Source organism: Fusarium sambucinum, chromosome III, assembly GCF_050947815.1.
Source record: "Fusarium sambucinum isolate potato_lamoka chromosome III, whole genome shotgun sequence".
Lineage (NCBI taxonomy): Eukaryota > Fungi > Ascomycota > Sordariomycetes > Hypocreales > Nectriaceae > Fusarium > Fusarium sambucinum.
In genome coordinates this window covers 7,013,936-7,027,678 of record NC_139292.1, presented here as the reverse complement: position 1 = coordinate 7,027,678, position 13,743 = coordinate 7,013,936, and the positions used below count along the sequence as shown (strand labels likewise).

Genomic DNA, 13,743 nt, shown 5'->3' with positions numbered 1-13,743 from the left:
ATGTACTGACAAGACAAAGGCCACCAATAAAAACGGAGTATTGACTTTGTAAGCTCCTTTATATATATTAATAATATGAGTATAACGTGGTATTATACAATTGAAAGAAATTCGGTATGAGAAGACCTCAAGAAAGGAGTGCGTGTCGTCAATATTTGACATTTCACAACGTTGTTTACTTCCCGCATCCCCAATATATTTAGCATTGAGACTAGGGTACTCCGCAGTTTCTTGAGCCTGTACTGCCAAGATCCGTATGATCTTCGTAGTAGGGATACTCCGAAAGTGAGCAAACCGAGCCTGGATCTCCCCTGTAAATTCTGTCCACGTACCATGTTAAGCACATCGGATCAATAGAGCAAGCCCGAGCACAAGCACTGTCCGATGTAGTCTGTCTAAAAACCCTATAGCCATCAGAAGGTCCGTTATCCCATGTGTTTATCTGATTGTTGCAAGGCTCGAGTTGTGGCTTGAAAAAGTCGGAGGAGCAGCTTCGGGTACCTGCAAGCATGATTCTCTGCCCCTGGGAAGCATCTGCTTGGGGAGTGAAGATATCAGCGAAGTAGTTGGAGAACTTGTTACAGGTCTGCGTAGATCCATCGTACTGCCAAACCTCGCATTGGCCGTCCTTCATGCATAGCTGTGCACATTGAAGCTCGAGCTGGACGCCCGATACTTCCTCGGTCGAGGTCTCTGCAATGTATCCAAAGCCAATGTTGTCATTGCATGAATCGTAGTTGCGAGGGGAGCAGTTGCGAGAGCCAATGAGGTTGCTATCCTCATTCTTGGGTGTGCCGACAGCATCAAATGTCTCCCGGTAAAGTTGACAAACGCCCGCTGTCTGGAAGAACCAGGTGTTACATTCTTCATCGCTGAAGCAAGCGTCCAAACAGTCTGCCTCCGTTGCAGCATCGGTAGAAATGTAACCAGGGTGGGAGGCAGTACCTCGATAGATCTGGTTTCCGCATGGCGTGTCTACGGCAGCCGATGTTGTGGCTGATGCAGCAGCGGCAGTGGTCGTAGCCTCAGTGGCGATTGAAGTAAGGTTGGTTGTTGATACTTCGATAGTGCCAGAAGACATAGAGAGACTCTCGCTCTGAGTCAAGGTGGCAGACTCGGTAGCCGGTCCCGTTTCGGAGGTATCGATAAGAGTAGTAGTCCAAGTGGCAGAGGAGACGAGAGACGTGGAGCCTGACACAGATGCCTCCAAAGTCGAAGAAGCAACTGCCTCAGAAGAAGAATAGGGCTTACAGGTCCGGCATTGACAGCCGTGATGCTGACGCCCACCAAAGTGGTTACGATCCGCTTCGGATTGAACATGATGGAAACACAGTAAAGAGCGTGGATATCCAGAGTATATTTTAATGAACGGCTAGCCAAGAAGCAATACGAATTGACAGAAACAAGAAGACAGCAGGCCCATTTTGTATTAATCTTCAGAAATTATGTGGCTTTGCGGCTGAGAGGCCTAGACCGCGTGGTGACACTAAGGCAGGGGCTGACAGGCTATGGGCCCGCTAACAGTCAATAATCAGGAGAACTATTGTTAGACCAGAACAAATAAATAGGCATGGCCCGTAGTTGAAAACTGCAATCAAGCAACGGAAATTTGTTGGTGACTATCGATATTCCAGATGACAAACAGTCCATCTCTGTACCTAGCCCCACGTTGGACTGTCAGACCCCAATGGCTTGGGCATCCGATCCCAACCAACCTGTACACCTTCAATTGACGCGCTGTGCTTTATCGACTTCATTGTTCCGAATGCCGTATCTCCAGTTTCAAAGTATTCTTCAGGGACATCTTCTGGCCTCTTATAATCTTTAGCATCAAAGCCACTTGAACCAGGATACTGCCCCAGGCTCCTCAAATATTTCATCATACCTGCCAACGATACGTCTACTCTCCACGAGCCACCTTTGATAGCCCGATGATAGACGGCAGCCATTACTCCGACTGCGAGCATATATCCGCCCGAATGATCCAGGGCTTGACACGGCAATGGACGGGCAGCCTCTCCTTGTCCCGCATGTTCAGCTTCGGAAACGTTCATCCCCGAACATGTTTGGACCATTGAATCAAATCCTCGACGACCTGACCAGGGACCATCAGGGCCGAAAGCTGACATATTGGCCACAATAATGTTTGGGTTGATCTTCATCAGCTCTTCCTGAGACAAACCGTACGAAGCCAGACTTCTAGGCCTGTAACCTTGAACAAACACATCACAGTCTCGGATTAAATCCAGGAGCTTCTTGTGGTCTTCCGCGTTGTGTATGTCGAGTTGAACCGTCTTTTTTCCACGACTAAACTCCCTATCGAGAACAGGGAGGTCTGGCAAGTTGGGAGAAGTGACCCATATAACTTCAGCGCCGTGGGCTGCGAGTGTTTTACCACATAGAGGTGCTGCGATAACTCGACTCATCTCAACTACACGGAGACCCTGGAGACACTTGGTATTTCCACCTTCCATGGCTCTGGGTATGGAGCTGGGCGAAGATTGCGAGAATTGCTTGATGGTGATGGGGAAGTTGCGGACAGCTCTAGACTGTGGAAGCTGGTCCCACTGTTCATAAGACCGTAATGCGTAGATAGCTGTCTTGCCTTCTACCGTCGCACAGTTCTCTAAGTCGATAGCTGCCCATTTAGCTGTTTTCTCAGATACCTGCTGTTTGTTTGCGCCAAGTGGGAGTCTCAATAGCTTGAGCGTACCCTCGACATGATTGGGGAACGAGTCATGAATGCGAACATAACCATCTGATGTCTTGTGCAATCCACCTATGGTTCCCCGGGCTGGAATGGGTTGATCATTAATCGTATACAGTCTTTCAGATGCGTACTCGATTGCGGCGTGCTTGAGAGGGGCTGTAACTTGAGGAACGGGAACTCTGTTGCGATGGGCGTGGATTTGCGCAGCTGTTAAAGCAGACAGTGCAATAGAGGCTTGTGCTAGAATACCGATCTTGAATGACGAAGGTAAAGCCGGGCCTTCGGCTCCTGGGAGTCTGACAGATGACAGTGCAGCTTCAGGGAGGTTTAAACCTGTCCAGACATCGCGTATAATATCCTTAGCTGTCATATGTTCTCGGTTAACAACATCAGAGCCACTGGCGTCCTCAGGTTCTGTCATGATTGATGAAATATATGATTGACGATATTGGCCTCAAATTGTTCAAGTTCGGTTATGTTGAAGCCGTATTAAACCCCGCATACCGAGTGATGAACGTTGGGTAGTTAACAAAATAATAACTGCCTCGGCAATATTTCGGTACTCAAATGAATCGACCAACCCAGGAATCAACATAACACGAGCAGCCCAAGATGTTTTGCTGGAACAAAATGAATAGCATAAATAAAAACAAACCGATTAATGGAATTATTTCGTCACATATGGAAACAAATTGTTTTGGTGCATGACGCACGGGCCTCGGACGCTCTTTCCATTTGGTCTTATCTCCAGGGTGACAGAATAAACCAAAACTCGGACATTAACACCAACAAACTTGAACCAGACCAAATTCACTGCGACTGCCCCCACGCCACAAACAGCAATCATCATGGCCGAAACAAAACTAGGTTACCAGTGCGTTAATAGATTGATCATCGAAAACCCTTGGTTCTGCAAGAATCCTCTCTTTTGGACCGCTCAGCATCTTGATCTCATCAAGATCTGCTTCCGACGCATCGACGCCCTCCCAGAAATTCGAGATTATTATGAGGCCAAGGAAGATGACCCTCTTTACCAGTTGGCTCAGCGCTTCGCAAAGAGCATTACTTCTGGACCTAAGAGCGCTGCCTTTGCCAAGATTCTTGATCTCATGGATACCAAGTTATCGCATTTTCCGTGAGTATACTTTCCTTCCTTTTTGATCCATGCTAACCTCTCTCGCTTTCAGTCAAGAAAAAGCCATCTTTATGTTTGACACCAAAGACGTTCACGTCTCGGACTGCTACATCTACCATTATGGCTCTCCCGCTCTATGCGAGGTTCCCATCGTTGGCTACTTCCACTACGACGACGTAAAATGGGCGCGCCTCAAGAGCATCCGCCCTCAGAGCAACCCGGGCGACGGCGGAAACCCTCCCATGGCTCGAGTCTGTCGTATCCGACTTCGAAACGTCACTCCCACCGAGTGGTCTGAGGATCCCTACCTCGTCGGTCTGATTCTGTCCCTAGCCCAGTAGCAATGGAGCAAGGAGCGACACCCTTATGTCAGAAACTTCCCCGTAAGTGGAAGCCTTTATGATTCCATATCTTGACTAACTTTGGCCGACTAGGTTCGACTTCTTGTTTCTACCGAACATGACCCCATGACCGCCCACGTCTTTACTGCCGACATTGGCATTCGTCTGTTGGAGTGCATCTACGACCCGGCTCTTTGCCTCGAGACCGTCATCTGGCCCACTATCCAGCACTCCGAGCTTCCCATCGAACCATACAACACTTTCGCCGATCGCGTCGTGACTGAGCTCCTCGGCTTCCGCTAGTAATGCGGTTGACCAAACGATACCGCCCACAGGGGCATCCGGCAGCGAAGAGGTTAGGAAGAGAAGATTGTCGTATTCTTGATGACAAGTAATGGCATGTCGAGTTGTCATGTTGCATGATGTCGCTGTCAATCTTTTGGTGGGAGACAAAGTTAATGTAAAGGCGGTCATTGATCTGAGAAAATGATTTTCAAGATTGGCGACTGTAGGTCAAGAGGCATACTGCGCATAACCAGGTTGGCCTCTATAACAGGGATTTTCTTTTCTTCGTTAACATAGATGCACACATGTACCGACATGTGACGATGATTATAAGATGAGTGAACGAATAAATTGAAGATTCAAGTTGAGGTTGTAACATTTGTGACAAACTCCCGAGATTGAGCACGTGACACCCTTCATATTCAACGTCACCTTGGATTCTACCTTTGGCTTTGGTGGGTCATGCAACACAAACATTCAACAATGTGCAATCCGAATAATTGTGGCAAAGCAAAGAAAAAGAATTAAGATTTTAAGTTTTGATCAAAATATAAAAAGGATACGACACCCTTTCGGACCGTTCGCTTGTTCTCAACTCGGCTCAATGATCCCAGCAAGACATCTTCCCAGCCAGACCTCCACAGCTTCAAGTTTTCTAACAACGATCAGCCGCCTACCTTACATTTTACCACCCAACCCGACTTTGATCCCGATGGACCCATTTCAACGCTTGCCAGCAGAGATTCGCATCCACATGCTCGGCATGATACCAAGCCATGACACGGCTTTCCAACTCATACAAGCATCGCCCATCATGCTCACGCAGTTCCTGTCATCAGAGCGAGACCACCTTTCGTCTTTTCTGCACAACATGGCAGGAGACGAAAAGAAGTTCAATGACTTATTACAAGACGCGATTGGGCTTGTATACTTCAACGACCCCAAGCTTAACAACGACCTAATCCTCAGACTAGCGAGACAGTGGAAGAAGGGTACTCTACCAAATCCTCTATCCACGGGAGACACCCAAGCCATCCGGAAGCTTCGCCATATATTCGCTTCGAAGAGTTATGAGATCAACATCTATCTCTATAAGCAGGCAACCATACCGGGATGGTATCATCATTGTGATGGTGGATGGCAAGGACACGAGTATTGCGATTCACCAGAAGAACACAAGTATTGCACCCTACCACAAGGATACGAGCATATGAGAAGGCTAGACGACTTGTCTTGGTCCGAGGTGTACCTTTATTTTCGGACTTTCATCGACTTCCAGCTTGTAGACAGAACACTTATGCCAAAAACCAAGAGGTTGATGTCCGACTCCGAGTATGAGGAGCTCGAGTCAACTTGGGCCACGGATCACGTCGTTCATGATCGCATTATGGAATATCTTACCTTGCGCGAGTTGCTGCTATTGTATATATAAGAAGACAAGACCAACTGGAATGGAACAAATTATGACAGGCCAGTAAGGTCTAGCTTGGTAGTTGTCTGAAGAAACGACAGAAATGTTGAACGGTGTCAGAGGGGCTTACAGAAAAAGACATATGCAAAAATGCTCATAAGTCACTCACCGAAATAGATCCATACCCTTACAAGACATATCCATTTCTTTGCGTACATATATGTGCCTAGCTGTGTCAACTATGCGTATAAATTGACTACGAAGTTGAATGTTTCTACAGAGAGAATCTAGATATTTGCGTATCCGTTATACCTTCTTGTCCATTCTCGACAACCTGTCTCTCAACCTTCTTATTCTGACACCAATAAACCCATATGATTCCAGCGGTAGTTGGTAAACAGGCAGTATACAGCAGGATAATTGCTAGAAAACCACGCTTGTACTGAGGCGCATCGCTCTCACGAAAGAGCTGCTTTCCTGCCAAGCCACCAGCATTACTGCCGATAACCACCATGGCAAGACCAATACTACGCTTCCCAGCAGATCGGACATTGATGCTCAACCAAGCATCGTTAAGACCCTGGGAGAGAGCATTTCCGCTACTGAGTAGAGTAAATAGGGCATACTTGGTCCATTTGTCTTGATTCGTTGATCCAAATAAGGCACCACTAAAGGTAATACTCCAGAGAAAAGCAACCATGCACCATAGACCACGTAGCTTGGTCCTATCTGAAGCCCAAGCGATGGCGAAACTGAGGATTACGACGCAAAAGCTGCTCACGGAGTTGAGAAGGTTGGAGTTGACCTTGCTGAAACCTAGACTTCGAATGATCGTTGGTCCGTAAAGCTGAAGACCGCCTTTAGGGGCTAGAGCAACCACGTTTAGAATCGTATGGATCCATAGGCGGTAGTCGGTGAGTGCTGATATTATACCGCCAAAGGTGATTTGGGCATGAGCTTCAGTTTTGGAGCTATCTTCTTGGTAAATGCGGCCGTGCATGATTTCACGGTCGCGTGGTGAAAAGAGGTCGAAGTAGCCGTGAATGGGCTTGGTGTGAATTGGAGAGCGAGGTAGGAGGAGGATGAAGACGAAGAAGATGACAAGGGTGAAGATACCCTCAACTGTAAGTCTGTTAGTTATCGCGACAAGATGGAAATGAGTCAAGACATACTAATAAATAGCCACTGCCAGCCCGCTAGCCCGAGGATACCTCCCATCTGAAGCACACCGGCCGCAATCAACGAACCCGTCGCAGTAGCAAAATAATTTCCGAAATAGAAGATGGCTGTCCGTAACGCCAATTCCTTCTCTCGGTAAAACATTGCAAGCATATACTGTGCACCAGGAATAAACCCAGCCTCGAAAAACCCAAGCAGAAATCGGGTGGCAAAGAACGAATGCACATTAGTGACCCAAGCTTGTGTCAAGGCGATAGTTCCCCAAATGAGTACTTGGCCTGTCAGCCAGGTTGGTGCGCCGAGCTTTTGGAGGACAATGTTGGAAGGAATCTCAGCGATGATGATACCAACCATCATTAGTTGATCTCCAAGGTTAACATCGTCTTTAGTGATGTTCAGGTCGGTTGTGAGTGTGTCAGTCAGGGCGTTGCTGATATTGCTGCGATCTAGCTGCAACGCATAGAATCCGAGTACGAGAAGAGGCATGAGAGTCATGTCCAGTCTTGCGACGTTAGTAGAGGTCATTGAAACACTGGGCATATGAGACTTACTTCCTGACTGCCGCCTTTTCTTCGACATCTGTCCAAGTAGGTTCGGGAACAATAGACATCGCAGCATTGTCAATATCATGACCATCTTTGGAGTCTTTACTAGGGCCCAACTTGAAAGACATGATGTTTCTGCGTCGGGCGAGTTGGAGTAATACCAGGAGCTGATACCTCTGATCTTGGTGACCCAAGGACTGTAGAGTTGGTGTCGTCTTTATAACATCCCATCACCACCAAGACGATTCTCAAACTCGATTAGGAATGATAACTAGACATGTCAGCTCGCCATTGAATGCTTGTATCGCGTATCTGCAACTGCAAGGAAAGATTGCGGGGAGAAAGGACTAAAGGGACGCGATGTCTTTAGCTTTCGGAGGTGAGCGTCGGCGATGAGCGAAAATGTGGAGTTTCGGTCGGTTCGCCGATGCTGATCATCTGAACTTGGAGATGTCTCAACATCCTTCCAAAGAATAATTACCTAAGCGAGCGTCCGCGATTTAAGTCGAATTGAGGGTGAGCTTCTGCAATGTAATCACGTCCAAGCAAATCTTTGTGTCGTCTCCCATTATCTTTCTCGAGCTCGCCATCATCGCCATGTCCAGGGATCCATCAAAGCCCAATATCGTGCTCATTCTAGCCGATAATCTTGGCTGGGGTGAGCTTGGCTGCTACGGCGGTGGTCTCCTCCGTGGTGCTGCGACACATCGCATCGACAATCTAGCCACAGAAGGTCTTCTCTTGCACAACTTCAATGTCGAGAGTGACTGTGTTCCTACACGCTCGGCATTGATGACAGGCCGTCATCCCATCCGCACAGGTTGTCGACAATCCGTTCCCGCAGGGTTCCCTCAAGGTCTCACAAATTGGGAGCAAACGCTTCCAGAATGTCTCAAGCCAAAAGGCTACGCGACAGCACATCATGGAAAATGGCATCTTGGTGACATTCCTGGGAGGTACCCTTCTGACCGGGGCTTTGATGAGTGGTTCGGAATCCCGAGGACAACGGATGAGAGTCAGTTTACTTCGGCATTGGGATATACGCCCGAGGTCGCAGAGCTGCCATATATCATGAAGGGCTGCGCAAGACAAGACTCTGAGAACGTTTGCATCTATGACCTCGAGAAGCGGCGATTGATTGACGAAATGCTCGTTGATCAGTCAAAGGACTGGCTGTCGCGTCAAGTCAAGGCTGAAAAGCCTTTTTTCTTATACCATCCGCTCGTACATCTCCATTTCCCGACACTGCCGCACCGCGACTTTGAGGGTAAGACTGGCCAAGGAGAATTTGCCGACTCAATGGCTGAAATGGATTACCGAGTTGGCCAGTTGATCGATCATCTGGATGAATTGGGAGTTCGTGAAAACACTGTCCTCATTTTTGCCTCTGATAATGGGCCAGAGTTTAGACCGCCGTACAAAGGCACTGCTGGGCCGTGGTCGGGAACATATCACACAGCCATGGAAGGAAGTCTGAGAGTGCCTTTCATTATTCGCTGGCCAGGCCATGTTCCGAGTGGCATAACATCCAACGAGATAGTTCACGTAACCGACATATTCACCACCATTCTCGAAATGGCTGGTGCTGAGGCACCCTCCGATCGTCCCATCGACGGTGTCAGCCAAGTTGCGTTCTTCGAAAATCCAACTTCTATCAAATCCCAGCGCGAAGGATTTCTATTTTACATCAAGGACGAACTGCGTGCTGTTAAGTGGAAGGACTGGAAACTCCATTTGGTGTGGGAACCTAAAGTGAATCAGTCGTCTGGGAAGCTCGAGTCACCGTATCTGTTCAACGTCGTGAGGGATCCGAAAGAGGAGACAGATATCCTGGCTTACAACACTTGGGTCATGCAACCGGTCATGAGGTTAAAGGCGGCATTTGATAAGAGTTTGAAGAGTGATCCTGCACCACCAGATCCCTTGAAGGGTTTGTAGATAGCTGTGTATAGTCACAAGATAAACGTTAATGTCGACACTAGCGGTAAGGAAAACCTGTCTGTATTCTTTCTTTTGTCGTAGAACATTTGTAGAAACTAAGTTGGGTCAAATATCCACGGATCCAAAGTCGGAGGAGTCGATGTCCACATTGCTGTTCCATTCAAATCCAATGGTGGTATTGTGTATTGCCCAAAAGAGAAATCTTCGGAAAGCTCAACGGAAATATCACCTGTGACATCAGACATGGATGCCACCAACTCATCAAATCGGTCACGATACACAGCTCCAGGGGAGTATCGTTCGGCCATTCCCCAAAGCACAGTCGAGCACACAGAGATATGACTCTTGAGCGCATTCGCGTCAAATACTGATCCCTGTAGCGTGAGGCTCTTGATGCAGTGAACCAATGCTGCACCAGACAGGAAGAGGTTCGGCGTTGTTCGCCAATAGAATCTCAACTTCCCCTCCTTGAACCCCTCCCGATAGAGCTCTATACTCGTTGATGCATACTGGGCCAGATCTCTCAATTCAGATCCCGATAGATCTGGAAAGTGACGCGATGGTGAGAAAAGAGAAACAAGTGTCATGTAAAGGGCGCCATCGAAGAAGTTTTGAGGCGCGAGCTTTGATCCAGAATCGACGGGCGGAACAGTGGCATGCCACTCAAAGAGCCGGTCCTTCATGCCCGCCTTCCAAACTTTGTAGTCGAAGAAGGCGCCATTTGCCGGGGATTTGTAGTTGAGCGTGTGGTATATCTCATACTCCAGTTGGCGAAATTGGATGCAGTGATTCGCTAGCGCGCTGCAGGATTCAGGACCATTTGTCGAAGGTAAGGGTGTGAAGACGGCTTCGTCGGGTATTGACCGGGGTCGATTGAGGATAACACAGAGGTTGGTTTCGAGGATGTATGTTGACCAGAATACCCGCCGTCTATTGTTGGTTTCGGCGTCCAAGATAACTTCCTCATTGTGGCCGCCCGAAAGACGAGTCTCGTTCAACAGATCGAGGTCGATAGCCAGTCGAGTTGCCAGACCAATAAAGTGCCATGCCGCAGAGAGATTCGACGCGAAGATTGTGTATTGGACGATGAGAAGAAGGTTCTGTAGATGCTGTAGGTCGCCTTTCCAAGTAGCCTGCGGTCGCTCTGTCAGGATTCCAATAGCAGAGGCAAAAAACGAGTCTGATGCTGTTGTCGGAACAGCAGAGTCCATTCTGTTGAGAAGCCTGATGCCGATGGCTAGCACCATGAAGAGTTGGAATCGCTGGATTGGTTTGCCTTGATCGACATTCGCTAGGTCTTGATACAAGATGGCGACGACATTATGAAATGACTCTTGATCAAGAATGGGGGAGAAGAAGTTGGAGTGTTCGAAGTACGTAGCCGCAAGTTGTATGGTAGTAGACTTGGGTGGGAACTTGGTTCTTTCTGGCACGGTGATAGTACCGAGAAGAGCATGGTAGCCGGAACTTCCTTTGTCTTGAACATGGCTTGGTTCCGGTATGAGAAGACTCAGCAAGGTCAAGTCGCTTGATTGTCGTGGTTCGGGTGTTGATTCAGAAGCGTCGTGAGAGATGCGACTCCCAGCGAGGGATTCGGTGTCCACTCCATGGCCCTGCAGAGCGAGCTCCAGTTCAGCGACACGATCCTCGAGGCTTTTTATGTAGCTGAAAATTGTCAGTGGCTATTTCTCCTGTGTCAGGGTGTGTTAAACTTGCCTGCGAGGCGCTGATTGACCGTCGATATCAACGCTTACACAAGGCACGCCCGCACGTGCACATGAAGAACATGCTGGGATATTCTGATCACAGCGCTGCTTTCTGGATTTGCATCTCTGACACGCCGTCACGTTGGCGCGTCGGACACTGCTTCGCTTGCGAGTTGTAGTGGGAGTATCTTCCATAAGTTTGATGAGGGCAGGTGAAAGAATGGCGGGAGATTTATTAGCGGTCAAGTCCACTAAAGAGCCCTGAGCTGTCAGTCTTTCCCCGCGCTATCAGCGATAAGAGCCCAGTAGTGATGGCATCATTCACGCTAACCATTTTCGGGTTCTAGGTCTTAGGTAAATTATTCATTTTGTACTACAAGACTTAGATCATCTACTCATTACTACTTCTACTCCCTCCTAAGCCATAACACGGTATACAGGATATTCATCTCCAACATTAACAGGCAAGATGTTGAATGTAGCGTAAGAATCAACGTTCTCAGGCTCAAGTACAACAAAAGCATACGCCGCAGCAGCTTGCCTGGCAGAAACCCAGAAGCTACCCGCAGGCATGATGATTTCCTTGCGCTTGGTCTCAGTGGTAACAGTGTTGAGGACTGTTCCATGGTAAACGGTAGTGCCTACGTTGATGCTAGTAACGTTCAGTGCCTCAACTTCGCCCTTGAATTCGGAGCGGAGCTGGTCGACCTTGACACCCACAAGACGGAGACGGTCGGCGGCTTCTTTCCATGCTTGGGGGAAGACGTAGGCCTCGGGACGGCTTCGTGTCAGGTTGGCCTTAACTGGCGTTGAGCTGAGGAACTTGATGGGAACCTTGACCAGTTTTCCGGTCTCAACTTCAATCATGTCCCATGTTCGGTTCTCAGGCTGATAGCTGTCGTTGATGATGATGTCTTCGTCACTCTCAATGACCTTACGACGGGCGCCTTCAATCACCTCGTACACATCTTCGGCTTTGTCAGCCGCAGTTTGGATAATGGCCTCAATCATGGTCAATCCTGATGCGACACGGCGCTGGAAGTTCTGGCCACCCAGCATGATACCTCTAGTCTCAGTAAGGAACACCATGGCCTGGGTGAGAGCCAAAGACACATCACCAGCACGGGCCTGAGTGTCAAGCTGAGTGAAGACCAAAGGCTCAGCGGCGCTACCGACGATGTAAGGGCTCCAGCGTAGCTTGCGCTTCTCCATGGCGCCGGCAATTCTGGGCGCAAAAACGGACTCGGAGTACTCGCGGATATCCTTGTGGATGTTGAGGTTCTTCATGGCGTCGAATTGACCGTCTACAGCTTGGTGCCATTGCTTGTTGTCACCGAAAGTTCTCGTGGCACCGAACTCATGGGCGTCGACAGCGATGTGAGGATGGAAATCAGTGATCAAGGCCTTCACGTCGCGGGTTTGTTGGCTAGCAAATCGGATGTGGTCTCTGTTAGGGTCGTATCCAGTGGCAAGGACGCGCTGGAAGTAAGCGACACCGTCAGGGTTGTAGCGAGGAAGAATCATGATGTCCATCTTTTCCAAGATTGAAGCTGTCCAGGTAGAGTTGGCATCAAACTTGCCCAGAAGAGAGAGAAGCGCTTGATCGCCTCCAGGCTCATTTCCATGAACACCTCCTTGCAGGTAGACTCGCAGTTTCTCTGTCGAGGATGCATTGGCCTTGACTTCGGGCTGGGTTGATGTGGAGAGGTAGACGTAAGGAATTGAGCGTCCTTCGTCGGACTTGAATGCAGGGTTCTTGTACGTCAACCAGCCATTACGAGATGCGAGACTTTGGAGGAAGTATTCTGATGTTGTTAGTCTTTGTGCAATGTGTTGCGTTTCTTGACATACCCATCGTAGCATCACTAGTCGGGCCACTAGTGCCGTTCATGAACCCAGCAGGAATGCTTTTTGGGTCAGTGAAAGCAGGCGACTCAAGCTTCACATCGTCGACATCCTGAAAGTTCTTTGAGGCTTCCTCGCTATCGTTTACCACAACCACCTGATTCTTGGCATACGTTTGCTGAGCCGTAGCCAAGCCAACGTACAAGAGGCCAGAGGTGAAAACAGCACGGAGGGACATGATTACCAAACGAGCGATACTGAATCTCCTACCACACTAGAGATTCATTTTGAGGGCTTTTACGACATTTTATAGATCGGCCAAGAGAATGAGACTCATGCTACTACGACTCTTCCCATGGGAACTTATGAACTGTTGAACAGTCTACCCCGCCGATCAGCAAGGAAGCTTATCATACTAGGGTTGGCCGATGATAAGCTTAAACCGTTTAGAGCAGGTACCTTGACATTAAGCTCCGTAAAGTTGCAATCTGTGGGCGGGGAATGAGTTGCCAAGGCTTTGAGGATTGGGAATTATTTACCGCTTCTTGTTTGTGACGTCGGTCCTTGATTTAATCCCGGCTGAGTAGGGATTGTCCTAGGAGAGATAAGATAGGGCAACGTTAGTGGGGTTAGGTGTCGAGATTT

At 48.5% G+C, this 13,743-nt stretch overlaps 8 protein-coding genes across 8 annotated transcripts; 3 read left to right on the top strand and 5 right to left on the bottom strand.

Moving 5' to 3' along the window:
• Positions 1-211: 211 nt before the first annotated feature.
• FSST1_012511 (uncharacterized protein) lies at positions 212-1,320 on the bottom strand (the record flags this gene model as incomplete). The annotated part of the gene is made up of 2 exons (XM_083235745.1): positions 212-1,204; positions 1,252-1,320. 2 exons carry the CDS (start codon positions 1,318-1,320, stop codon positions 212-214), a joined length of 1,062 nt encoding a protein of 353 aa, XP_083082207.1.
• Positions 1,321-1,658: 338 nt separating this feature from the next.
• On the bottom strand, positions 1,659-3,131 carry FSST1_012510 (CoA-transferase family III domain-containing protein; the record flags this gene model as incomplete). The annotated part of the gene is made up of 1 exon (XM_083235744.1): positions 1,659-3,131. The coding sequence occupies one exon, from the start codon at positions 3,129-3,131 to the stop codon at positions 1,659-1,661; it is 1,473 nt and encodes a 490-aa protein (XP_083082206.1).
• Positions 3,132-3,558: 427 nt separating this feature from the next.
• FSST1_012509 (uncharacterized protein) lies at positions 3,559-4,489 on the top strand (the record flags this gene model as incomplete). Its single annotated transcript, XM_083235743.1, has 3 exons — positions 3,559-3,845; positions 3,898-4,156; positions 4,280-4,489. The coding sequence occupies 3 exons, from the start codon at positions 3,559-3,561 to the stop codon at positions 4,487-4,489; spliced, it is 756 nt and encodes a 251-aa protein (XP_083082205.1).
• Positions 4,262-4,600, bottom strand: FSST1_012508 (uncharacterized protein; the record flags this gene model as incomplete). Its single annotated transcript, XM_083235742.1, has 1 exon — positions 4,262-4,600. One exon carries the CDS (start codon positions 4,598-4,600, stop codon positions 4,262-4,264), a length of 339 nt encoding a protein of 112 aa, XP_083082204.1.
• Positions 4,601-5,183: 583 nt separating this feature from the next.
• On the top strand, positions 5,184-5,903 carry FSST1_012507 (uncharacterized protein; the record flags this gene model as incomplete). Its single annotated transcript, XM_083235740.1, has 1 exon — positions 5,184-5,903. One exon carries the CDS (start codon positions 5,184-5,186, stop codon positions 5,901-5,903), a length of 720 nt encoding a protein of 239 aa, XP_083082203.1.
• Positions 5,904-6,156: 253 nt separating this feature from the next.
• Positions 6,157-7,734, bottom strand: FSST1_012506 (uncharacterized protein; the record flags this gene model as incomplete). Its single annotated transcript, XM_083235739.1, has 3 exons — positions 6,157-7,004; positions 7,055-7,563; positions 7,613-7,734. The coding sequence occupies 3 exons, from the start codon at positions 7,732-7,734 to the stop codon at positions 6,157-6,159; spliced, it is 1,479 nt and encodes a 492-aa protein (XP_083082202.1).
• Positions 7,735-8,203: 469 nt separating this feature from the next.
• On the top strand, positions 8,204-9,544 carry FSST1_012505 (alkaline-phosphatase-like protein; the record flags this gene model as incomplete). Its single annotated transcript, XM_083235738.1, has 1 exon — positions 8,204-9,544. One exon carries the CDS (start codon positions 8,204-8,206, stop codon positions 9,542-9,544), a length of 1,341 nt encoding a protein of 446 aa, XP_083082201.1.
• Positions 9,545-9,642: 98 nt separating this feature from the next.
• FSST1_012504 (uncharacterized protein) lies at positions 9,643-13,336 on the bottom strand (the record flags this gene model as incomplete). The annotated part of the gene is made up of 4 exons (XM_083235737.1): positions 9,643-11,212; positions 11,264-11,538; positions 11,692-13,058; positions 13,105-13,336. The coding sequence occupies 4 exons, from the start codon at positions 13,334-13,336 to the stop codon at positions 9,643-9,645; spliced, it is 3,444 nt and encodes a 1,147-aa protein (XP_083082200.1).
• Between the last annotated feature and the right edge of the window lie 407 nt (positions 13,337-13,743).